The sequence below is a fragment of the Palaemon carinicauda genome, chromosome 2, assembly GCF_036898095.1.
Source record: "Palaemon carinicauda isolate YSFRI2023 chromosome 2, ASM3689809v2, whole genome shotgun sequence".
NCBI lineage: Eukaryota > Metazoa > Arthropoda > Malacostraca > Decapoda > Palaemonidae > Palaemon > Palaemon carinicauda.
Genome location: NC_090726.1, coordinates 46,048,721 through 46,074,496, shown reverse-complemented (window position 1 = coordinate 46,074,496; position 25,776 = coordinate 46,048,721). Strand labels below are relative to the sequence as shown.

At 47.3% G+C, this 25,776-nt stretch overlaps 1 protein-coding gene across 4 annotated transcripts in view; it reads left to right on the top strand.

Moving 5' to 3' along the window:
- The window catches only part of LOC137624545 (uncharacterized), a 68,141-nt gene that overhangs the window by 12,722 nt on the left and 29,643 nt on the right, over nucleotides 1-25,776 (top strand). For 2 of the 4 annotated variants that reach the window (XM_068355461.1, XM_068355454.1), the window contains exon 4: nucleotides 2,391-2,555. In XM_068355461.1, coding sequence (XP_068211562.1) covers nucleotides 2,391-2,555 — 165 coding nt within the window. Of the gene's footprint in view, nucleotides 1-2,390; nucleotides 2,721-25,776 lie in introns of all 4 variants that reach the window. The other 2 variants (XM_068355435.1, XM_068355444.1) reach the window with 1 other exon arrangement.

Genomic DNA, 25,776 nt, shown 5'->3' with positions numbered 1-25,776 from the left:
AGTAGAGATATGCGGGCCTGAGTAAAATCACAACGTAGTGTCCATTGGAAATTGATTATGTTGTGTCATTTCCACCAAAAATCTTAAACACTCGTAGAAGACGCTTTCATTTCGTATTCTGGAGGAAGACCATGGTTGAGAGAAGCAAGACTCTTCTCATTCGTTTCTGTTACATATATATATATATAACACCCCCATATTCTCATTTGTTCCTACTCCTATACAGACCTTCGTTCTTTGGTTAGGAGATTGATTCTAGTGCAGCTGGACCTCGGCAGTTAAAACTTACAATGAAGTGTTGGCAGTAGCCGGCAGTGACTGGCCAGTGGCAGGGTAGCGCCATCCCCTTGCCTGCACACTGAACGGTCGCTTTGATTTGTGCCGGTGAATAAGACGGACATACTTTGGGCTTCTCTTCAAACTTGGCTATTAAGATTTGTTTTCTTTTAACTATTGTACATGTCTCGAGGCTGGGACATTCACCGGGATATTTCCCTTAGCGAAACAGGTGCTGTGTCAATGAGCCTGAACTTGTGAGGTCTCCCTTATACACTCTCGAGTCCATGCCTTGCTCTTTGATACACTGGCCCTCGAGGAGTAGAGACAATATTTCTTTGGTATTTACGTTGTATTGTATTCCCCGTTCTACCCTTTAACAGGAAAGTCCTTGGAGAGCACACAGCATCTCTCCAAAAATAAGCTCTGGTGTTTTGCAGCCGTATCTAAACACAAAAAGCATAACCACCAGGTGATCTATTTTTGAGCTAGTCAGGTGGTGTTCCACTTCTTTTTGACATACGACATTAGTCTTAAGCATGAAGCATGAAATTTTTACCTTTGCACCTGCCAAGTTACTAAGCTTTGTGGATTGGATTTTGATGCTGACCTTTTTCCAGCCTCAGTTTCAGCTTGTGGCCCGTCTTTTATGATTTAGCCTCTTCTCTGTAGATGGTTAGTTGATTTTTCAACTTTTAAGATATATCTGTGAAGTGGTGTCTTTTTCAAGATCCCATCCCCTGTCAAGGAGAACTGATGTATGTAGAAATTTAAGGACATTAAATGTGGGCTAATTATAAGAGGATCTTCCTAATCGGGTTGTTGAATCAGTAGAACTTCAAAAGTTCAAAGTTGGAGCAAATGCTTTTTTTTTGACCAGGCGGACATGAGTATTTTTATAGTTTATATATGACATATTTGTTTTTGACGTTGTTAATATTTCATATATGACATATCTCTTTTGACATTACTTTTTTTAGAATGATTTATTGTTAATTTGTTCTCTTCAGTTATTTATTTCCTTATTTCCTTTCCTCACTGGGCTATTTTTCCCTATTGGAGCCCTTGGGCTTATAGCATCTTGCTTTTCCAATTAGGGTTGTAGCTTGGATAGTAATAATAATAATAATAATAATTGCCTTGTATTAAGAACGAATGTAGTTTAAAAACATCATATTCTTGACATTGATATCTTTGAACAATGTAATTTACTGCAATTTTTTTTACCAAAAAAAAAAAAAAGATTAAAATTGAAAGTGTGTATGTGTTCAGTAAGAACATCTCCTCTTGATATGAATTAAGAATTAGTTTAAGCACATTATCCTATATAGCAGTGAGAGCTTTTTAACCCTTTGGGCACCAATCCCCTACCAAATAATTAGGTACTTAAACCATAGGCCCTTTTTTTGGAGACTTTACTTCACATGTCTAAGCACAGAGACTATCAAAGATATAATTTTTATAACATTTTTATTGTATAGCATAATAAATTTCCTTTCCTTTCATATATAATTTTATGTTTTGTAAGATATTGGAACATCTAAATAATAAAAGAGAACAATGTTAGTGATAACTGGACATGAATTACATTCAATAGAGCTGAAGGGAGAAGAAATATTAGAATACATCCAATGGCACTCAAGGGGTTAATACTGTACTTTTTTTTATCTGTATTTATGGATACATAACACATATTCTTAATATAATTCTTTAGCTATGGTAAGCAGCTCTTCTAGGAGAAGGGCACTCCAAAATCAAACCATTGTTCTCTAGTCTTGGGTAGTGCCATAGCCTCTGTACCATGGTCTTCCACTGTCTTGGGTTAGAGTTCTCTTGCTTGAGGGTACACTCGGGCACACTGTTCTATCTAGTTTCTCTTCCTCTTGTTTTGTTAAAGTTTTTATAGTTTATATAGGAAATATTTATTTCAATGTTTTTGCTGTTCTTAGAATATTTTATTTTTCCTTGTTTCTTTTCCTCCCTGGGCTATTTTCCCTGTTGGAGCCCCTGGGCTTATTGCATCCTGCTTTTCCAACTAGGGTTGTAGCTTAGCATTTAATAATGATAATAATAATAATAGTGTGATATTCTAAGTTTTATATTTTCCTTTTAAGAAAAACACGAACAAGAAAAACTTGTAAGCGTGTCGCCTCCCCCAAAGAGAAGGAGAAAGTATGGAAGTGGAGTTAGAAACAAAGGAGGGCTTGATAGAGACGAAGACGACTCTCAGGACGTTATCGAAGTGGGTAGATCTTCGTCCGTAGGAAAATCAGCGCCTGGTGAGTTTGGTAGCAAAAGGAATTCGAATTTGGAAGATGGCATTAACGGCTCGACCTCTTCAGTTGGTAAAGCATATTTGCACAATCCCAAAACGTCTTTTCAAATTAAGAAACTGGTTAAACTTGGTCGTGAAGGAAAGCTAGAAGTTGAAACTATTATCGAAGGTAATTTTATGTCATTCTTTTTTTTTCATATTTTTTTTTCTATTAAAGGTTATAGTTTTTATGAATCACTTATGTGGATGACCGCGGAGGTAGCAGCAGTAGGGGATTCAGCATTATGAAGCTTCATCTGTAGTGGATAATGTGGGAGGGTGGGCTGTGCCACCCTAGCAGTACCAGCTGAACTCGGTTGAGTCCCTTGTTAGGCTGGGAGGAACGTAGAGAGTGGAGGTCCCCTTTTTGTTTTTGTTTCTTTGTTGATGTCGGCTACCCCCCAAAATTGGGGGAAGTGTCTTGGTATATGTATGTATGTACTTATGTGGAGATTTCTTTTTTGATGGTGTTGTATGGGATTGCAAATAGTGTGCGAGCGTGGGGTTAAACACGTTCTATTCAAATTTAGTTATGTTAGCAGACGGGTGTAAGAAAAGATTCACATTGTCTGAGCTACTAAAGTAAGTAAATGTTGCTGAAGTTTGTCATATTTATTCTTTTTCAACATAGCATTTCAACTAATAACTTTGTCCTCAAAGTTTCACACCTTCTTTAGGATGCATACTTTGCTTTAGAAATATGATAACAATAATTAATAAAAACTTATGATATTGACAGAAAAGCTTTTGTTTTTTGTGTCACTTGACTAGAGTAGTTTTCTCATCATTTTGGATTAATTTTTTTTTACTTATAAAAAGTTTACTGGGACGGATTATCCTAATTTAAAGTTATTTTTTTCCTCATGAATTTTCTTAACCCTTTTACCCCCAAAGGACGTACTGGTACGTTTCACAAGAGCCATCCTTTACCCCCATGGACGTACCGGTACATCCTTGCAAAAAGATGCTATAAAATTTTTTTTTTCATATTTTTAATAATTTTTTGAGAAAATTCAGGCATTTTCCAAGAGAATGAGACCAACCTGACCTCTCTATGACAAAAATTAAGGCTGTTAGAGCAATTTAAAAAATATATACTGCAAAATGTGCTGAGGAAAAAATAACCCCTTGGGGGTTAAGGGTTGGAAATTTCCAAAGAGCCTGGGGGTAAAAGGGTTAATACTAAATCTTCTTCACTTAAATCGCCTTGTTTTGCAATTCATCACCATTAAAAACTCTTGGACATATTTCTTGGATTACACTAATAACTTTTTCTTATAGAAGGATTTATAAAACTCGCGTACAGCGTTCAGAGAAAACTGTAATAATCCAAATGTATGTCGAGCCGAGCTCGATAATCGATTTCCTCGAGATTGTAGAATATTGATTTTTTCTGGGAATTGGTAATATTAACCCTTTTACCCCCAGGCTCTTTGGAAATTTCCAACCCTTAACCCCCAAGGGGTTATTCTTTCCCCAGCACATTTTGCAGTATATTTTTTTAAAATTGCTCTAACAGCCTTAATTTTTGTCATAGAGAGGTCAGGTTGGTCTCATTCTCTTGGAAAATGCCTGAATTTTCTCAAAAAATTATCAAATATATGAAAAAAAAGTTTTTATGGCATTTTTTTGCAAGGACGTACCGGTACGTCCATGGGGGTAAAGGGATGGCTTTTGTGAAACGTACCAGTACGTCCTTTGGGGGTAAAAGGGTTAAAAACTCTTGGACATATTTCTTGGATTACACGAATAACTTTTTCTTATTGAAGGATTTATAAAACTCGCGTACAGCTTGCAGAGAAAACTGTAATAATCCAAATGTATGTCGAGCCGAGCTCGATAATCGATTTCCTCGAGATTGTAGAATATTGATTTTTTTCTGGGAATTGGTAATATTAATCCATTAGGCAAATATGGTTATTGTAGCTCCAGCCTTTCCAGTTGCTGAAACATTTCTTTTACTGTACTTCCATATTATCTAGAACTTTTTAACCCTTTTACCCCAACGCTATTTGGAACTTTCCAACCCTTAACCCCCAGGCGTTTTTTTTTCAAGCACATTTTGCAATATATTGTTTTTAAATTGCTCTAACAGCCTTAATTTTTGTCATAGAGAGGTCAGGTTGGTCTCATTATTTTGGAAAATGCCTGAAGTTTCTCCTAAATTTATCAAAAATATGCAAAATAATGTAAAGAGACAGGTTTTTGCAAGGACATACCAGTACGTCCATGAGGGTAAAGGGATGAGTTTTGTGAAACGTACCAGTACGTCCATTGGGGGTAAAAGGGTTAATGTTGTATTAGTAAAAGTTTTGAATTTAATGTACTAAAAGTAATCATCTGTTTCTTAGTTTGCTATTTGGATTTTCCTAAAGTCTTAATGTTTGTGATGCTATTTAACCCTTTGAGGCTCAACCCATCACCAAATGATTTAGCACTCAAGTCCCAGGCCTTTTATTTGGATATTTTACTTAACTCATCTTAGTACAAGAGCTGTACAAGCTGTTACATATTTTGTAAAATGTTCATTTGTTCCGTAACCGAAATACAAACCACGCTATTTACAGAGGGTTTACCTTTTAGCGCAGCTGAAATGACGAGCCAATAGTTTTAACGAGGGTTAATTACCCCCGCGCTAGTTAGCGGGGGGTGGGGAAGGGTAGCTTGCTACCCCTCCCCCCTCCACACACCGGTGACTTGCTTCACTTCACTTTTGGCTCGGCGGTGATCAGACGTGTCTGCTCATCGTCCTCGTGACAGCCTTTAATTTTCTGCTTTTTCTTTTCAGCGTGTGTGTTGGTTGGAAGTTGACCTTCATTATTTTTTTCTTCTTTACAATGCGTACATGCCCTGGAGTTGCCGGTCGTCCTTGTGGGACTTTCATGTCGGACGTCAATACGGATCCGCACACCCTCTGCCCTCAATGTCGGGGCCGACGGTGCGACCAGGAGAACATGTGCCGTGAGTGCAGGGAGTGGTCTGTCTCCCAGTGGGAGAGGTTTGGCCGTCGGCGTAAGAAGAAGTCCAAGAGAGACCGTTCTCCTCCGGGGTTAGCCTTGAAGGAGGAAGGTTCTCGGGACTCTTCTTCCGCCGCCCAAACCTCCTCCGAAGCTCCCCCTCGTCCGCCTCCTAAGGAGAGTCGGCCGAGTGGGAGCGCAGGCCCTTGTTCTGTTTCCCGACCTTCGGTGGGGGGAGAGGGCGTCGCCTCCCATAGCAAGGCGGTTCCCCCTCCTCCTCCGGGGGAGGTTATTGATAATGCCTTAACCAGTGATGATCTTTTACAGATTTGGTCGTCCCTGGGGCTTAAGGGCTTGCCCTCCAGGGTCGCTCTTATTGACCTTGTCTCGTTGGGGGCCGCTGTTAAGCAGTCGCCGGCGGTAGTAGAGGTAGACCCTCTGTCTATTGTCGACGTCGTGGTGACAGAGGCCTCCGACGTGGCTGGGCAATCCGCCGCAGGTGCTGTTGCGGATGATGGTGCTAAAGGCTCTCCTCCCCCTCCCGTATATCCTTCGAAGGGGGAAGTGAGTCCTTCGGTCTCGGCTGCTGCTCAGCTTCCTTCTGAGGGAAGTGCTTTGACGGAGACTCCCCTTCGGAGGACCGATGGTCCCGATGATCTTCCCCGAGGCCGCCTCCGCCGTAAGGGTCACCGTCCGCTACGCCACAAGGGCCTCCCTTCCCCTTACAGGGGGACTAAGAGGCGCCTTTTTGGGTCTTCATCCTCCGGGGGGGACTCTCCTCGTCAGCCTCAACCTACAGCTCCGCCTTCCTTGAACCTCTCTGCAGACCGCTCACCATTTCCTGCCAGATCTTCGCCTTCTGGAGAACTCGTCACCCGACGAGCAATGGTCCCTTCGGGGCTAAGGGATCCTTCCCTTACGCGAGCAGTGCTAGCACACAGGCGCTCTCCTGATCTTCAGCGCTCTCCTGCTCGTCGGCGATCTCCTGCTCGCCGACGCTCACCTGCTCGCCGACGCTCACCTGCTCGTCGGCTCTCTCCTGATGTTCGCCCCCCTCGCCAGCGCTCTCCTGCTCGTCAGCTCTCTTCTGAGCGTCAGCGCTCATTTGAGGACCATCGCCCTGCGGTCTCTGACCACCCTTTAGTTCCTGCTGAGCTCCCTGCTCACCATCTGCCTGGTCCTGTGGCTACGCAACATCGTGCTGCGCGTGTGTCAAAAACACATGTTCGCCAACGCGCCAGCGATCTTCCAGTTCCTGCTCGTGAACGCGCCGCGCCACCTGTCCTTTCACAGGACACGCGTCGACCTTCTGCTCGCCAGCGATCTCCAGCTCGCCAGCGATCACCTACGCGCCAGCGATAACCTCCTCGCCAGCGTTCACCTGCTTGCCAGCGCGCACAGGCGATCTTAGTATCGCCCATTCAACAGCGACAGCTAGCGCGCCGACGTTCTCCAACGCTCCTGAAGGAACACGGTTCGCCAGCTTCTAGCTCGCCATCACGCGATCGCCCTCCTGCGCATGCTGCTCGCCATCGCTCGCCATTGCACAATCGCCCTCCTGCGCATGCTGATCACCACCGCACCCCATCACGCGATCGCCCACCTGCGCATGCTGCTCGCCATCGCTCGCTATCATGCGATCGCCCTCCTGCGCATGCTGCTCGCCATCGCTCGCCATTGCACGATCGCCCTCCTGCGGATGCTGATCACCATCGCATCCCATCACGCGATCATTCACCTGCGCATGCTGCTCGCCATCGCTTGCCATTACGCGGTCATTCACCTGCGCATGCTGCTCACCATCGCACGCCAATGCGTCGACATACCACATCGCGCCATCGCCAACTTGAGCGACTGCACTCACCAGCTCGTCATCGATCGCCTGTGGATCTACATCGCCAGCGGTCTTCCTCACCTACGCGGCAGCACGTTCCCTCGCCGTCGCGCCAACGCTTGCGTTCGTCGCCTCGGACACGCATTCATTTACCTGCCCACCCTCGCGCCCACTCGCCTGCGCGACCGCTCGCCTGCGCGCCCGCGCGATCATTCGCCTGCGCGACCGCTCACCTGTGCGCCCGCACGATCATCCACCTGCGCGCCCGCGCGATCGCTCGCCCGCGCGATCGCTCGCCCGCGCGACCATCGTTCGCGGCGAATTCCGCAGCCTGTGGTAGCAGCAGGAACGCGTGCTCCTAGACGGCACTCGGGATCACCTCCATCCAAACACAGGTTGGTAGTGCAGGATGAGGAGAGGTTAGTACATCATTCTTCCCCACCTTCTTTTCAGGCAGGTACCGTGGTGTCCACTCCAAAGGATCGCCCGATCCCTTTCCCTTTAGCGAGGATTTCGGACTCTGTGTCCTTGGAGCAACAGACTTGGTTTGGTCCTCTGGCACGGGCGTTAGTGAGGGTTTTGCAACCAGCACTCGCCGGCCAGGGTAACAAACCAACGGCTGTCTCTCCTACGCTGAAGAGAAAGAGAGGAGTGGACTTCGTGGTGACTTCCCCCAGGGCGAAGTTGGTTCCCAAGAGGTCGGTCGCGAAGGTCCCTTCTCCTGCACGAGTGCTCTCTCCTTCTCCCGTGGACGAGGCCTTTCCGTCCTCAGGTGAGTCCAGTGGGGCGGTAGTCTTCCCCTCGGCACCAGGGGGGGAGACTTCGCTTCAGGCAGGAGAATCGTCTCGTGAGGAAGGGGCCCCTCGAACCTCGTTGTTGGGATCCTGTATCCCTCCCAGGGGGGAATCTAAGGACTCCAAGACCGTCCCTAAATCCTCTGCAAGGATTCGTCAGGAACCCACGACTACCCAGGGGAATGTCCACGTGTCACCCCAGGAAGAGATCCCTGGGGCAGGAGACTTAGCTGCCAGCCCGCAGGGAGGAGAACAGCAAGAATCCGAACATGCCTTCTGGCAGGTCCTAAGCCTGATAAGGCAACTTAACGGGCTTATGGATCCAGTCATCGCCCCCCGTGAAGCCAAAGACACGATTTTGGATGAAGTGTTTGACGTTCGGAAGGCCCCTAAGACCAGTGCGGCTCTGCCCTGGTCTCGGGGGCTGAAGAGTGCCAGGGCTAGGGCCAACGCTCAGCTCGCACTTCTTGCCTCCTTCAGTCGTTCCACTGCCGTAAACAAGCTCATCCCTCCTCCTCGCCTTCAGCAGAGGAGGTATTTCGAGATCCTGGGTGAGCACAACCTCGCTCTTCCTCTCCATCACTCTGTGGAGGTGCTGGCGAAGGGAGTTCCCCTTGAGAAACTCTCTGCCCGGCTGGTGTCGTTCTCGGCGGAAGAGATCCTTAACCATGAGAAGGTCGCTAAGTGTGCCATGCAGGCCACTTCGTGGCTGGACTTTTGGCTAGGATCTCTGGGCATCCTATTGCGATCGGAGGACTTGTCCAAGGAGACCAATAGGAAGGCCCTAGAGACCTTGCTCTCGGGCACCCGCTCCATCGAGTTTTTGGCGCACCAGGTTACCACCCTGTGGGCCAACTCGGTGTTGAAGCGTCACGATGTTGTGTCCGAGAGATTCCATCCGAAGGTCCCCGCCGTAGATGTGTGTAGGCTCCGACATGCTTCCCTTCTGGGGGAGAGCCCGTTTGAGCCTCAAGACTTGGAGCGAACGGCTGAGAGGTGGAGGAAATCCTGCACGGACTCCCTCCTCCATAGGGCCCTTACAACTCGACCCTATAAGCCTCCAGCCCCGCCACAACAGCAGCAACAGCCTCGTAAGGCTCCCAAACAGGCACCGGCAGCTAAGAAGGTGGTGTCTAAGCCCCAGCCCTTTCCAGCCAAGGTCAAGAGTGGCGGTAAGTCCTCCAGGGGAGGCAAGACTCCTAGGGGTGGCGGCCGCGGCCGTAAGCCCTAGGGGTGGCAGTCCCCCTGCATGTCCACCTGTGGGGGGATGCCTTCAGCGTTGCGTCCGCAGGTGGCAGCAACACGGGGCCGATGCTTGGACGGTCTCAGTGATCGGCCAAGGCTATCGCGTCCCGTTCACAACATCTCAACCTCCCCTGACAGTGAATCCAGTGTCGTTGAGCTCCTATGCCACGGGATCGGCAAAGGGGCTGGCCCTTCAGGCCGAAGTCGAGACCATGATCGAGAAGGGTGCTCTCCAGGAGGTCGTGGACGGCTCCCCAGGCTTCTTCAGTCGACTCTTTCTTGTAAAGAAGGCTACTGGAGGCTGGAGACCCGTCATCGATCTCTCAGCTCTGAACAGGTTTGTCAAACAAACCCAGTTCAGCATGGAGACAGCAGACACGGTCAGACTTGCGGTGAGACCACAAGACTTCATGTGCACACTGGATCTAAAGGATGCGTACTTCCAGATCCCAATCCATCCGTCTTCCAGGAAGTACCTGAGATTCTGCTTAGACAACAAGATCTACCAGTTCAAGGTGCTGTGTTTCGGTCTCTCCACAGCTCCTCAGGTGTTCACCAGAGTGTTCACCCTGATTTCATCTTGGGCGCACAGGAACGGAATTCGTCTCCTTCGTTACTTGGACGATTGGCTGATCCTAGAAGACTCGGAGTCGACCCTTCTTCGGCACCGAGACAGGCTTCTGGATCTTTGCCAGGATCTGGGGATCGTGGTAAACCTCAAGAAGTCCTCTCTGCAGCCGTCCCAACGACTGGTTTATCTAGGCATGCTAATAGACACCAATCTCCACAAAGCCTTTCCATCAGACGACCGGATAGCAAGGCTGAGGAGGGTGGCGGAACCCTTCCTCAGGCGAAAAGAACTCCCCGCCCAATCGTGGTTGCGTCTCTTAGGCCACCTATCCTCCCTGGCCCATCTGGTTCCAAACAGCCGCCTCAGGATGAGATCCCTTCAATGGCGGCTCAAGTCCCGGTGGAATCAAGGATCCGATTCCTAGGACATTCTGATCCCAATGGGTTCTCTGGAACAGACGGACTTGCGGTGGTGGCTGGCCGACGAGAACCTGCGGAAGGGAGTGAGTCTTGTCGTCCTCCCCCCGGAATTGACTCTGTTTTCGGACGCGTCAAAAGAAGGGTGGGGGGCGCACGTTCTGAACCAGAGGGCCTCAGGCCTTTGGTCAGAATCAGAAAAGTGCCTACACATCAACCTGCTAGAATTGAAGGCCGTCTTTCTGGCTCTTCAGCAGTTCCAACGGTCCCTGGCGGGTCACTCCGTGGTGGTGATGAGCGACAACACCACGGTAGTGGCTTATATCAACAAGCAGGGAGGCACTTTTTCGCAACAGCTATCCCATCTTGCAGTAGAGAGACTGAGGTGGACCGAAACCCACTCGATAACACTATCATCTCGCTTCATTCCTGGCAAGAGGAATGTGCTCGCCGACAGTCTGAGCAGGGCTTCGCAGATAGTGAGTACCGAGTGGTCTTTGGATCCTCGGATAGCCAACAAAGTCCTGACTTTGTGGGGCTCTCCGACTGTAGACTTGTTCGCGACAGCCTTGAACTTCAAGCTGCCCCTGTACTGCTCACCAGTCCCGGACCCCAAGGCACTCTGGCAAGATGCTTTCCAGCAACGGTGGGACAACATCGACGTGTACGCCTTCCCACCGTTCTGTCTGATGAGAAGGGTGCTCAACAGGACCAGACTATCGGTCAACTGTTCGATGACTCTGGTAGCTCCGCTATGGCATCACGCGGAATGGTTTCTGGACCTTCTGCAACTCCTGACGGAACTCCCAAGGGAGCATCCTCCACGACACAAGCTTCTCAGACAACCCCACTCCGGCGTCCCTCACAGTGCCGTAGCCTCGCTTCAGCTTCACGCCTGGAGACTATCCAGCGTCTCCTCGCGGAGAGAAGCTTTTCGCAACAGGTTGCGGAGAGAATGTCACGGCACCTGCGAAGGTCCTCTGAGGGAGTCTACCAAGCAAAGTGGAGAGTCTTTTGTGGTTGGTGTCGTGGAAGGGGTATCTCTCCACTCGATGCCACTATTCCAGCAATAGCGGACTTCCTCGTATATCTGCGAGAAGAAATGCGCCTTTCTGTCTCGGCAGTGAAAGGCTATCGCTCAGCCTTAAGCTTGGCCTTCAGATTGAAGGGCGTGGATATTTCTTCATCGCTAGAACCCTCTTTACTCATACGTAGCTATGAGCTTACCTGCCCCCATTCGGAAGTGAGACCCCCTCCTTGGAACGTGGTTCGAGTCCTCAGGTCTCTTAAGAGACCTCCCTTCTAGCCATTACGCCAGGCCTCCGATCGCCACCTGTCTTGGAAGACGGCTTTCCTACTCGCCTTGGCTTCGGCCAAGCGTGTTAGTGAACTTCATGGTCTCTCGTACGACATCGCCCATTCAAGGGGATGGGGGGAGGTAACGTTCAGGTTCGTCCCTGAGTTTGTTGCCAAGACTCAGAATCCTGGAGTGCCGGATCCTCGGTTCGACTCTTTCAGGATCGCGAGTCTCCGTTCTGTAACAAGCGACCCAGACCAGCTGCTACTATGTCCAGTGAGGTGTCTGAGGCACTACTTGAAGAGAACGGCTACAGTCCGTCCTCATGTGCGAGCTTTGTTTGTGAGCACAGGCAGGACTAAGAGGAGGGTCACCAGGAACACCATCTCAGCTTGGATTTGAAGGGTTATCCACCATGCCCTGAATCCTGACCCTCCTCCGTCACGTTGCCCTCGGGCCCACGATGTCAGGGGTATTGCTACATCCCTGGCCTTCAAGAGAAACTTCTCTGTGACGCAGGTACTTCAAGCTGGGGTCTGGAAGCGTCAAACGACCTTCACAGCCCACTACCTGCAAGACGTGACCCACAGGAGCCTCGATACGTTCTCTATCGGCCCTGTGGTGGCTTCACAACAGCTGGTCTAACCTCAGGCTCCTTTTGGACAAGTAGCAATAGGTTGAGGGCGTTGTTACCCGGTCTTAGTCTGCGTGAATGAAAGAGTATGTCTGACCCTTACTTCTTTCTTCATTCTCCCCTCTCTTGGGGAAGCAGCATCCTGGTCCTCGCATAGCTGACCTCGACCTCTGCAGGTAACCCATGCTTCTTTGTGCTCCTAGTATTAAGCTTAATACTGTTGCGTCTCCCATACCCTGACGAAGTGGTATGGGGAACGTCCTTTCCTAGAATTCCTATCTGAAGGTCTCAAGGTCAACTTCATAGGACGAGTCACACTCTCCTCCTCACACTGCTTATGTAGGCCACTCGTTCCTAGCGATGCTAGGAACTTGTGAGGTACAGGGGCTCCCTCTCTCTAGTGCTGCTCACTGAGGGATCGAGCCCCCGGGCAAGCCGAAGTCAGTAAGGCTGGGGACTTTCCACCCTTCCTAAGGGGTAAGTCACCCTCTGTAAATAGCGTGGTTTGTATTTCGGTTACGGAACAAATGACAAATTCGAAGATTTGTATTTTTCCTAACCATACAAACCTTAGCTATTTACACATATGTGCCCGCCATCCCTGACCCCCAAGTCAAGTCCTACCTCTAAGTGAAGTGAAGCAAGTCACCGTTGTGTGGAGGGGGGAGGGGTAGCAAGCTACCCTTCCCCACCCCCCGCTAACTAGCGCGGGGGTAATTAACCCTCGTTAAAACTATTAGCTCGTCATTTCAGCTGCGCTAAAGGGCATGGATATTTCTTCATCGCTAGAACTCTCTTTACTCATACGTAGCTATGAGCTTACCTGCCCCCATTCGGAAGTGAGACCCCCTCCTTGGAACGTGGTTCGAGTCCTCAGGTCTCTTAAGAGACCTCCCTTCTAGCCATTACGCCAGGCCTCCGATCGCCACCTGTCTTGGAAGACGGCTTTCCTACTCGCCTTGGCTTCGGCCAAGCGTGTTAGTGAACTTCATGGTCTCTCGTACGACATCGCCCATTCAAGGGGATGGGGGGAGGTAACGTTCAGGTTCGTCCCTGAGTTTGTTGCCAAGACTCAGAATCCTGGAGTGCCGGATCCTCGGTTCGACTCTTTCAGGATCGCGAGTCTCCGTTCTGTAACAAGCGACCCAGACCAGCTGCTACTATGTCCAGTGAGGTGTCTGAGGCACTACTTGAAGAGAACGGCTGCAGTCCGTCCTCATGTGCGAGCTTTGTTTGTGAGCACAGGCAGGACTAAGAGGAGGGTCACCAGGAACACCATCTCAGCTTGGATTTGAAGGGTTATCCACCATGCCCTGAATCCTGACCCTCCTCCGTCACGTCGCCCTCGGGCCTACGATGTCAGGGGTATTGCTACATCCTTGGCCTTCAAGAGAAACTTCTCTGTGACGCAGGTACTTCAAGCTGGGGTCTGGAAGCGTCAAACGACCTTCACAGCCCACTACCTGCAAGACGTGACCCACAGGAGCCTCGATACGTTCTCTATCGGCCCTGTGGTGGCTTCACAACAGCTGGTCTAACCTCAGGCTCCTTTTGGACAAGTAGCAATAGGTTGAGGGCGTTGTTACCCGGTCTTAGTCTGCGTGAATGAAAGAGTATGTCTGACCCTTACTTCTTTCTTCATTCTCCCCTCTCTTGGGGAAGCAGCATCCTGGTCCTCGCATAGCTGACCTCGACCTCTGCAGGTAACCCATGCTTCTTTGTGCTCCTAGTATTAAGCTTAATACTGTTGCGTCTCCCATACCCTGACGAAGTGGTATGGGGAACGTCCTTTCCTAGAATTCCTATCTGAAGGTCTCAAGGTCAACTTCATAGGACGAGTCACACTCTCCTCCTCACACTGCTTATGTAGGCCACTCGTTCCTAGCGATGCTAGGAACTTTTGAGGTACAGGGGCTCCCTCTCTCTAGTGCTGCTCACTGAGGGATCGAGCCCCCGGGCAAGCCGAAGTCAGTAAGGCTGGGGACTTTCCACCCTTCCTAAGGGGTAAGTCACCCTCTGTAAATAGCGTGGTTTGTATTTCGGTTACGGAACAAATGACAAATTCGAAGATAATTTGTATTTTTCCTAACCATACAAACCTTAGCTATTTACACATATGTGCCCGCCATCCCTGACCCCCAAGTCAAGTCCTACCTCTAAGTGAAGTGAAGCAAGTCACCGTTGTGTGGAGGGGGGAGGGGTAGCAAGCTACCCTTCCCCACCCCCCGCTAACTAGCGCGGGGGTAATTAACCCTCGTTAAAATTATTAGCTCGTCATTTCAGCTGCGCTAAAGGGCGTGGATATTTCTTCATCGCTAGAACTCTCTTTACTCATACGTAGCTATGAGCTTACCTGCCCCCATTCGGAAGTGAGACCCCCTCCTTGGAACGTGGTTCGAGTCCTCAGGTCTCTTAAGAGACCTCCCTTCTAGCCATTACGCCAGGCCTCCGATCGCCACCTGTCTTGGAAGACGGCTTTCCTACTCGCCTTGGCTTCGGCCAAGCGTGTTAGTGAACTTCATGGTCTCTCGTACGACATCGCCCATTCAAGGGGATGGGGGGAGGTAACGTTCAGGTTCGTCCCTGAGTTTGTTGCCAAGACTCAGAATCCTGGAGTGCCGGATCCTCGGTTCGACTCTTTCAGGATCGCGAGTCTCCGTTCTGTAACAAGCGACCCAGACCAGCTGCTACTATGTCCAGTGAGGTGTCTGAGGCACTACTTGAAGAGAACGGCTGCAGTCCGTCCTCATGTGCGAGCTTTGTTTGTGAGCACAGGCAGGACTAAGAGGAGGGTCACCAGGAACACCATCTCAGCTTGGATTTGAAGGGTTATCCACCATGCCCTGAATCCTGACCCTCCTCCGTCACGTCGCCCTCGGGCCCACGATGTCAGGGGTATTGCTACATCCCTGGCCTTCAAGAGAAACTTCTCTGTGACGCAGGTACTTCAAGCTGGGGTCTGGAAGCGTCAAACGACCTTCACAGCCCACTACCTGCAAGACGTGACCCACAGGAGCCTCGATACGTTCTCTATCGGCCCTGTGGTGGCTTCACAACAGCTGGTCTAACCTCAGGCTCCTTTTGGACAAGTAGCAATAGGTTGAGGGCGTTGTTACCCGGTCTTAGTCTGCGTAAATGAAAGAGTATGTCTGACCCTTACTTCTTTCTTCATTCTCCCCTCTCTTGGGGAAGCAGCATCCTGGTCCTCGCATAGCTGACCTCGACCTCTGCAGGTAACCCATGCTTCTTTGTGCTCCTAGTATTAAGCTTAATACTGTTGCGTCTCCCATACCCTGACGAAGTGGTATGGGGAACGTCCTTTCCTAGAATTCCTATCTGAAGGTCTCAAGGTCAACTTCATAGGACGAGTCACACTCTCCTCCTCACACTGCTTATGTAGGCCACTCGTTCCTAGCGATGCTAGGAACTTGTGAGGTACAGGGGCTCCCTCTCTCTAGTGCTGCTCACTGAGGGATCGAGCCCCCGGGCAAGCCGAAGTCAGTAAGGCTGGGGACTTTCCACCCTTCCTAAGGGGTAAGTCACCCTCTGTAAATAGCGTGGTTTGTATTTCGGTTACGGAACAAATGACAAATTCGAAGATAATTTGTATTTTTCCTAACCATACAAACCTTAGCTATTTACTGTACACATATGTGCCCGCCATCCCTGACCCCCAAGTCAAGTCCTACCTCTAAGTGAAGTGAAGCAAGTCACCGTTGTGTGGAGGGGGGAGGGGTAGCAAGCTACCCTTCCCCACCCCCCGCTAACTAGCGCGGGGGTAATTAACCCTCGTTAAAACTATTAGCTCGTCATTTCAGCTGCGCTAAAAGGTAAACCCTCTGTAAATAGCTAAGGTTTGTATGATTAGGAAAAATACAAATTATCTTCGAATTTGTCATATATGCAAGTAACAAGAGAGGAAAAAAAGGTAATCACTGGATTTGAATTCCGTCCAATGGCGCTCAAAAGGTTTACTTTGTCAGTGTTTTACAGAAACCCCTAGACACCTGTCATGAAGTTTGCATTGTTAGTCTTCACTTCTTTACAAACCCAAACAGATGGGAGTTGGTAAATAATTTCTTATTGAATTATACTAAACCCCCCCTGATGTTCATCTTGCTTCTCCAGAAGCTCGGTTTAATCGACCTTTACATTTAAAACTGGTACATTTTCCCATATTTTTTTCCTTCAATGAACATATGCTCATAGTAAAGGAAGGAGCATTTTGGCAGTAAGGGGTTACTGATGCACCAGTCTTTTTGTCTCTTCTGTTTTTTCATTTGTGTGGGACTGATCAGACCTTCTCTCCAGATTGTTTTTTTTGTCATTGTGCTTTGTGTCTTCCTCTGATTTTCTTAACAATTACTGAATGGGATGTGCGAATGTGCACAGGAATTTTTCCCGAAGTCCATTTCTTGGTGTATTGTTATGACCCAGGGCACCAGACCACGGGGAGCCCCGAAAATGCGCTATAAAGATCAGCTAATTCGCACCCTGGCTCTAACTGACATCGATCCTTCCTCATGGGAAGAAACAGCCAGGGACAGGAAAACCTGGAGGAGTACAATACACCATGGCACCGTGGACTTCGAGGAGAGGAGGAGACAAAATGAGGAGGCTAGGAGGAGAAGGAGAGAGCGATTAGAACAGCCCCGGCCACCACCTACCCTCCCTTGTGAACACTGTCCGCGACTCTTCCACCACAGACTAGGACTTAACAGCCACATCAGACATAAGCACCCACCCCAAAGATGGCTAACGACAGAACCCAATACTCGGACACGAGTGGGTGCCGACGAAGACATTATGAAATGTGTTTTTCTTAGGTACCTCTCATGTGGAAATACATGGAAATGTTTGCTTCTCAAGTTAACAGTGCAAAGCTAAAGGGAACTTGCTTTTGTTCAAGGGAAAAGCCAGGGAAGACTAGGCTATTTGATTGCTGGAGTAATGACAACGATAAGGACAAGTCTTCACCCTTAGAAATTCAAATAGTCAGCCAACTTTCTATATTGATAAGCTTCATAAGCTGTTGGCAATGCTATGTTCTTTTGTCAAAGTTAAAAAAAGTGTAGTGAGTTTTCTCTTGAAAACGGTAATGGTCCTACTCACCCCAATGTCAATCTAACCTAACTCTTCAAGTTAAGTTTCGTGTCAAAGGATTCAGAAAGTTCTCTTCTCAATAATGTTGTTTCAATTCTTATAAAAGATATTTTGCTTTATTATTTCTCGTAGTTTTTTATTTCCTTTTTTTTTCCTTTCTTCACTGGGCTATTTTTCCATGTTAGAGCCCTTGGGCTTATAGCATCCTGCTTTTCCAACTAGGGTTGTAGCTTAGCTTTTAACAATAATAATAATAATAATAATAATAATAATAAAAATAATGATAATTATTATAATAATATATAAAAAAAGAAAAATGGAAGCTATGTGCAGATGGATGACTACTTGATAATATGTTATTTTTATTAATAAAATAAATTTTTGAATATACTTACCCGGTGATCATATAAGCTGTCAGCTCTGCTGCCCGACAGAAAAACCTAAGGACAAAATACGCCAGCGATCGCTATACAGGTGGGGGTGTACATCAACTGCGCCATCTGTCGAGCAGGTACTCAAGTACTCCATGTCAACACAGAACCAATTTTCTCCTCGGCCCACTGGGTCTCTATTGGGGAGGAAGGGAGGGTCCTTTAATATATGATCACCGGGTAAGTATATTCAAAAATTTATTTTATTAATAAAAATAACATTTTTCAATATTAAACTTAGCCGGTGATCATATAAGCTGATTCACACCCAGGGGGGTGGGTAGAGACCAGCATTACATGTTGACATTATTATGAGCTAAGTATTTTGTATTTCATTTTAGCAGTTATTCAAAATAACAAACATAAAATAAATAAGTACCTGGTAAGGAAGTCGACTTGAACAATTACTCTGCCTTTTTAAGTACGTCTTCCTTACTGAGCCTCGCGATCCTCATAGGATGCTGAGCGACTCCTAGGAGCTGAAGTATGAAGGGTTGCAACCCATACTAAAGGACCTCATCAAAACCTCTAATCTAGGCGCTTCTCAAGAAATGACTTTGACCACCCGCCAAATCAAGTAGGATGCGAAAGGCTTCTTAGCCTTCCGGACAACCCAAAAACAATAATAAAACATTTCAAGAGAAAGATTAAAAAGGTTATGGAATTAGGGAATTGTAGTGGTTGAGCCCTCACCCACTACTGCACTCGTTGCTACGAATGGTCCCAGAGTGTAGCAGTTCTCGTAAAGAGACTGGACATTCTTAAGATAAAAAGACGCGAACACTGATTTGCTTTTCCAATAGGTTGCGTCGATTATACTTTGCAGAGATCTATTTTGTTTAAAGGCCACGGAAGTTGCGACAGCTCTAACTTCGTGTGTCCTTACCTTCAGCAAAGCTTGGTCTTCCTCATTCAGATGGGAATGAGCTTCTCGTATTAACAGTCTGATAAAATAGGATAAAGCATTCTTTGACATAGGCAAAGATGGATTCTTAACTGAACACCATAAAGCTTCAGACGGGCCTCGTAAAGGTTTTTAAATAGAACTTAAGAGCTCTTACAGGACATAAGACTCTTTCTAGTTCATTTCCAACCATACGATAAGTTTGGAATATCGAACGATATTGGTCAAGGCCGAGAAGGCAGCTCGTGTTTGGCTAGAAAACCAAGTTGTAGAACATGTAACCGTTTCGGATGAGAATCCGATGTTCTTGCTAAAGGCATGAATCTCACTGACTCTTTTAGCTGTGGCTAAGCATATCAGGAAAAGAGTCTTTAAGGTGAGATCTTTCAGGGAGGCTGATTGTAGCGGTTCGAACCTGTCTGACATAAGGAATCTTAGTACCACGTCTAAATTCCAACCAGGTGTAACCAAACGACGCTCCTTCGTGGTCTCAAAAGACTTAAGGAGGTCCTGTAGATCTTTATTGTTGGAAAGATCTAAGCCTCTGTGACGGAAGACTGATGCCAACATGCTTCTGTAACCCTTGATAGTGGGAGCTGAAAGAGATCGTTCTTTCCTCAGATATAAGAGAAAGTCAGCTATTCGAGTTACAGAGGTACTGGTTGAGGATACGGATACTGACTTGCACCAGTTTCGGAAGATTTCCCACTTCGATTGGTAGACTCTAAGGGTGGATGTTCTCCTTGCTCTAGCAATCGCTCTGGCTGCCTCCTTCGAAAAGCCTCTAGCTCTCGAGAGTCTTTCGATAGTCTGAAGGCAGTCAGACGAAGAGCGTGGAGGCCTTGGTGTACCTTCTTTACGCGTGGCTGACGTAGAAGGTCCACCCTTAGGGGAAGTGTACTGGGAACGTCTACTAGCCATCGAAGTACCTCGGTGAGCCATTCTCCCGCGGGCCAGAGGGAAGCAACTAGCGTCAACCTTGTCCCTTCGTGAGAGGCGAACTTCTGCAGTACCTTGTTGACAATCTTGAACGGAGGGAATGCATATAGATCTAGATGTGACCAATCTAGTAGAAAGGCATCTATATGAACTGCTGCTGGGTCCGGGATTGGTGAGCAAAATATTGGGAGCCTCTTGGTCATCGAGGTTGCGAAGAGATCTATGGTTGGCTGGCCCCAGGTGGCCCAAAGTCTCTTGCATACATCCTTGTGGAGGGTCCATTCTGTTGGAATTATTTGTCCCTTCCGACTGAGACAATCTGCCATGACATTCAAGTTGCCTTGGATGAACCTCGTAACTAGTGAAATGTCTAGACCTTTTGACCAGGTGAGGAGGTCCCTTGCGATCTCGTACAATGTCAGAGAGTAGGTCCCTCCTTGCTTGGAGATGTACGCCAAAGCCGTGGTGTTGTCTGAGTTCACCTCCACCACTTTGCCTTGAAGGAGAGACCTGAAGCTTTTCCAGGTCAGACGTACTGCCAGTAGCTCCTTGCAGTTGAAATGCATTGTCCTTTGATTCGAGTTCCATAATCCCGAGCATTCCCTACCGTCTAATGTCGCACCCCAGCCTACGTCCGATGCGTCCGAGAAGAGAACGTGGTTGGGAGTCTGAACAGTCAGGGGAAGACCCTCTCTAAGGTTGATATAGTCCTTTCACCAAGTCAGACAAGACTTTAACTTTCCGGAAACCGGGATCGAGACCGCTTCTAGCGTCTTGTCCTTTTTCCAGTGAAAAGCTAGATGGTATAGAAGAGGACGGAGGTGTAGTCTTCCTAGTGACACAAATTGATCCACGGATGACAGTGTCCCTACCAGACTCATCCACAGCCTGACTGGGCAGCGTTCCTTCTTCAGCATCTTCTGGATGGATAGCAGGGCTGGGGGTTGATCGTCTTGTTCAGCAACGTCCTCATCAGAGGGTTCCTCATCCGAAACTGATGAGGAAACGGCAACGGAGTGGGCAACGTCTGACTCGCTGAATCCGGTCGCACTGGTGGATGCGTGACGGAGCCGGACGCAATATCATGGCACTGCTGCACAGTCTGTGAACTGTCAACAACCATGGGTGCGCGAGGAAGTACAGCGTCAACCCGAACTGTCTAGACTGTCTGGGTTGTGGAGTCAACACCCTACCGGGTTGCTGAGGTTGACGCACTGCGTCACAACAAGTCACCTCTGCTGGTTGTTGAACGTCTTCCTAGTGACACACTGAACGTCAACAACCACCTCCGAGCGTCGCTTAACGTCAACGTGCGACTGGCAACCCACACTGGGTCGCATCGGTGGAGGAACCACCTCAACTGGCAGACGCGAGTAGGATACCTCAGCGTCAACAGGGCGCACAACCAACCGGTTGGAAGGTTGTTGGCCAGAAGGTTCTTCTCCGCATTTAAGTCCTCTATCAAGGACACAAGCTTGGACTGCATGTCTTGCAGCAAAGCCCATTAGGGTCTACGGGAGCAGGTGTGGCAACAGACGGGGTTAGCGACTGAGGCGGAACCATTTACCATCCCTGGAAGCCTTGTTATGTGTGACATAATAGAACAGCAAAACTTCAAAGGCTCGACAAAAGTTGAGAAGTTGACCTGTAAACAACTTGGAGCGTCTCCTGGCTAGGCGCCAGGGCGAGTCTACCAGAATTGAGAAGTCTATCTGGGCAGAGGCATGAACTCCCAAGCCGAGAACTTCTCTCGTGTCCTATCAGACTCTCGCTCTATAAGCCAGTTTAAAAGAAGGGAAATCAAAGGCTGTATCCCTAAAACTCCTCCTGGTGCAAAAACCAGTCGCCTAGCCAACGTAACGCTCTCTAGGAGAGCGAGAGAGCACTAGCTTAACAACAACGGCTTCGAAGTAGCTAGGCCTAGTGTAAGCTCTGACGTTTAGGCGAACGAGGAGCAGCAGTTACAAGATCCGGACGAAGATCCTTAAAAAATTATCATGATTTAATTAAAGTCCATAGGAGGCTAAGCAGCTTAAGGCTCCTCTCCAAATGACAGAGTCCTCAAAGGAATATCAGTAGGAGGGAGAACAGCACTTTCTCATCTACAGGAACCTTGTCCGATAAAAGCTAGGTTATCTCAGTGAGTCTCTCACTGGTGCATTAGTAGCAGACCAGAAGGCAACGCCATGTAACTGCTTGACAGTCTGTGAACTGTCAACAACTGAACTGTCAACCACAACAGGTGCGTGAGGACATACAGCACTGGTGCATTAGTAGCAGACCAGAAGGCAACGTCATGTAACTGCTTGACAGTCTGTGAACTGTCAACAACTGAACTGTCAACCACAACAGGTGCGTGAGGACATATAGTGTTCACTCGAGACTGCTTTGACTGTCTATACGGAGCAGTCAAAACAACTCTAGAATGCGGAGGTTGACGCACAGCGTCAAAACAAAGCAACTTAACTCCACCCTCCTGTTGTTGTGGTAACTCGCGAACGTCAACGGAGGGTTCCGTGCGTCTGTGAACGTCAACGTGCGGCTGGCAGGGTACACTGCGCATGGGTGGTGGAACTCTCACAGCCGGAGTGCGGGAGAAGGTAGCCTCAGCGTCAACTGAACGCACAACCGTGGTTGGTTGTAGGCTAACGGGTGCAGCGTCAACCTTCTCCGCACGATACTCCTGCATTAAAGATGTTAACTGTGTCTGCATGGTCTGCAGCAAAGACCACTTAGGGTCTACAGTAGCAGGTGCGGCAACAGACGGTGTTACTGCCTGTTGCGGTACCGCTTTGCCTCTCTTAGGAGGTGAGCAGTCGTCGGAAGACTGCAGCGAGTCCGAACTGACCCAGTGGCTACAACTGGGCCGTTGGACTTGCGCGGAAGGGACCGACTTGCGCTTAATAAGCTGCGAGACCTTGGTCCATGGTTTCTTACGAGAAAGCTCTTCCGCAGACGAGAAGTAAATGGGCTCTCTCGTCTTTGTGTGGGTGGGGCGATCTTGGGTAGATACGCACGAAACCACGGAGGGAAACGTCTGTTCGTTGATCAAGGCCTGACGAACCCATAAGTCGTTCGACATTACTTCTCCCCTGGGCTTGGGAGCTTGCAAGAGGTCCCGGACTAGGTGAACGACAGGCACGAACAGACGAACCCTCGGACGCAACACTGTAACACTTTGCGCATATCACTTTATCACTTCGATTTTCTGTTTTGCAATTATTTCACTGAAATCGAAACTTTTACTGATTTCTACCTGAAACACGCAATTCTACCCTTCATTAAAAGGTAGTAATTGCGAAAACAGTCGTATAATGCAGCTCATTAATACTAGCAAAAACAGAAAACATATATAAAGATAAAGAATTCAGCGGCTGGGAAAGAGACTAAACACTAGTTCAAATAAACTACGTTTACAAACTCTCACCGCACATAGCCTGGGGACAAGAATAAAACCCTAGAAACGTTTTACCTTCTTCCCCGTACAGCGACTAGGGAGGAGAGTAACACGAGAACAACGTTACCCGCTTGAACGGAACGTTTTTTCTCCTCTCTCTCCCTCCGTCTCTATCTCTCTCTCTCTCTCTCTTTCTCTCTTGATTTCGCACCTGAGAGAAGAGCCCAATTATATATCGTCAAAAAACATGTTATTTGGCTAAAGGAAAAAAACTGAAAGGTTTTCCAAATAAAAAGTTCCTTTAATTTAGAATTTAAACCATTTAAGTTAAGAAAGAATGAACGAAACGTCAGAATCGATTTACTCTTACTGCAAAGTGAAACCGTGATACACTCTCTCTATCGTAACGATAGAGCGCATGTTGAACGTCCTGAACGTCAACAACTGCGTAGTCTAAAAAAAACTAAACGTTAGTTCATCTTTGAAAACAGTACGAAGACTATCAAAGAAATTCTTTCCTAAAACATTAAATTTAAAAAGTTTTAAATTCCTTAAAGGCTAAATACGATATAACGGGCTCAACGTTGATTAACTTCGGTTCCAAGTTAGGACCGCCTACTATCAGGAAAGGTCGCATATAAACAAAACATAAAAATTTATTTTTTATATGTTTATAATAAATGGAAAGTTAATCGAAGAGGCCTAATAAAGGCGGAGAGATATAAAATATATAGATCTATAACGTGTTAAGCAAAACTACTAAAAACCTAAACACACTTCCGTCTAAGGGAAGGGTCGGCCATTTAAAAGTGAAAGAGAGTCCATACTCTCTTTGTCACCATAATTAGATCTATCCAAAACGAGTTCAAGTTTTGAGATGAAGATAAAACCCCTGCATAGCGAAAGCTCAAAACTAGAATAGTGTACTTCACCAAATAGTTGTGAAAACAAATCCAGTTAGTAACAGCGTATTTAGTAGGTCTTGCCAGTGGCACGACAGAGAGAAAATTGGTTCTGTGTTGACATGGAGTACTTGAGTACCTGCTCGACAGATGGCGCAGTTGATGTACACCCCCACCTGTATAGCGATCGCTGGCGTATTTTGTCCTTAGGTTTTTCTGTCGGGCAGCAGAGCTGACAGCTATATGATCACCGGCTAAGTTTAATATTGAAAAATCACAAATTTTAAGTAATTTGTATTTTTCCTAACAGTACCTACATTGAACTACTTTCTTAGGAGTATCTGGGAACTACTTTCTTAGGAAACTTATACCTTGGGAGATGGGAGTGTCCTTCAGGACCTAGAGACCGTGACGAGTATAGAAGAGGAACCTAGGTAGGAGACTAGGTTCTGCGGATGGATGACTACTTGATATTACTTAAATTAGTAAAGAGCCTATTTTGTTATTTATTTTACTTACTTTTGGAATAGATTAACCCTCTGCTGATCCCAGGTGTGAGTAAATCGCTGTCAGGCTCATGGCTCTTGGCCAGTGAGCGAATGACTTCGTGTGACAAACTTACTTATGTTGACGTTTTGTATTATAAGTAACAAAGGAATAAACATCGAAAGAAACTGCAAAATCCATTAGAAAGCTGAATAGATCCTCTGAGGGTTAATGTAGTAACCTATCATTCCACAACAAAATACAAAAGTAAATGGAATTGTTATGTGTACGCACACACAATTGCATAATGTCATGAATAATTCATGGTAGAACTTTCTCTTTTCTCAAGAACAGAACCTCACATCTTTATTTAGAATTAATAACTTTCAAGCCACAGTTACATGTGAGCTTATAAAGTACAGTATACAAATGCCGAGTTTCTTGTGCTGCCACGTACTTTGTTGGGTAATTTACTGTGCCAAAGTAGACGAGCTTTATGTAGGATCCTTAGGCAGGCCCTCATCTATGAAGTAGATGAGATCTCATGGTTTCAAAGTGTCTACTCTCTGTATCAATTTTTAGTGATCAAAAAGATTCTTGCATAAATTTTGAGATTGCAAACATTGACACCCCATTACGGTATATTTTATAGCTGTCATGTTGTTCCTGAAAAATCTAACTTTGCTTTGTTGGGCTTCATAGCAGCAGTGTTCACTGGCGGTTCTCTGGCCCTTATTCTTGGAATCCATGAGGGATAGATATCACCCTGCTATATATTTTGGTCTCTCTCTCATCAATTCATAGATGGCATTTGAATCTTGCTTAGCACTTGAGATATGGCAACTGATATTAGAAGTTCTGTGAGTGATAGCAGCAGTAGGCGATTCAGCATTATGAAGCTTCATCTGTGGTGGATAATGTGGGAGGGTGGGCTGTGCCACCCTAGCAGTACCAGCCGAATTCGGTTGAGTCCCTTGTCAGGTTGGGAGGAACGTAGAGAGGAGAAGTCCCCTTTTTGTTTCATTTGTTTAATGTCGGCTACCCCCCAAAATTGGGGAAAGTGCCTTGGTATATGTATGTATGTATGTGAGTGATATGGGAAATCGTGATGGTCTACTTCCCACTCACTGTCATGGTTTTCTCGGTGAAATTCCTAAAGGGTTTTATCAGCACGAGTTGTTAGGTAGTCAGGCAGCAAGACATACCCAAAAGATAGATGATGGGTACACAAATTGTTACAGAATGATCAATGTCTTTTTAGCTCCCACACAGGGTG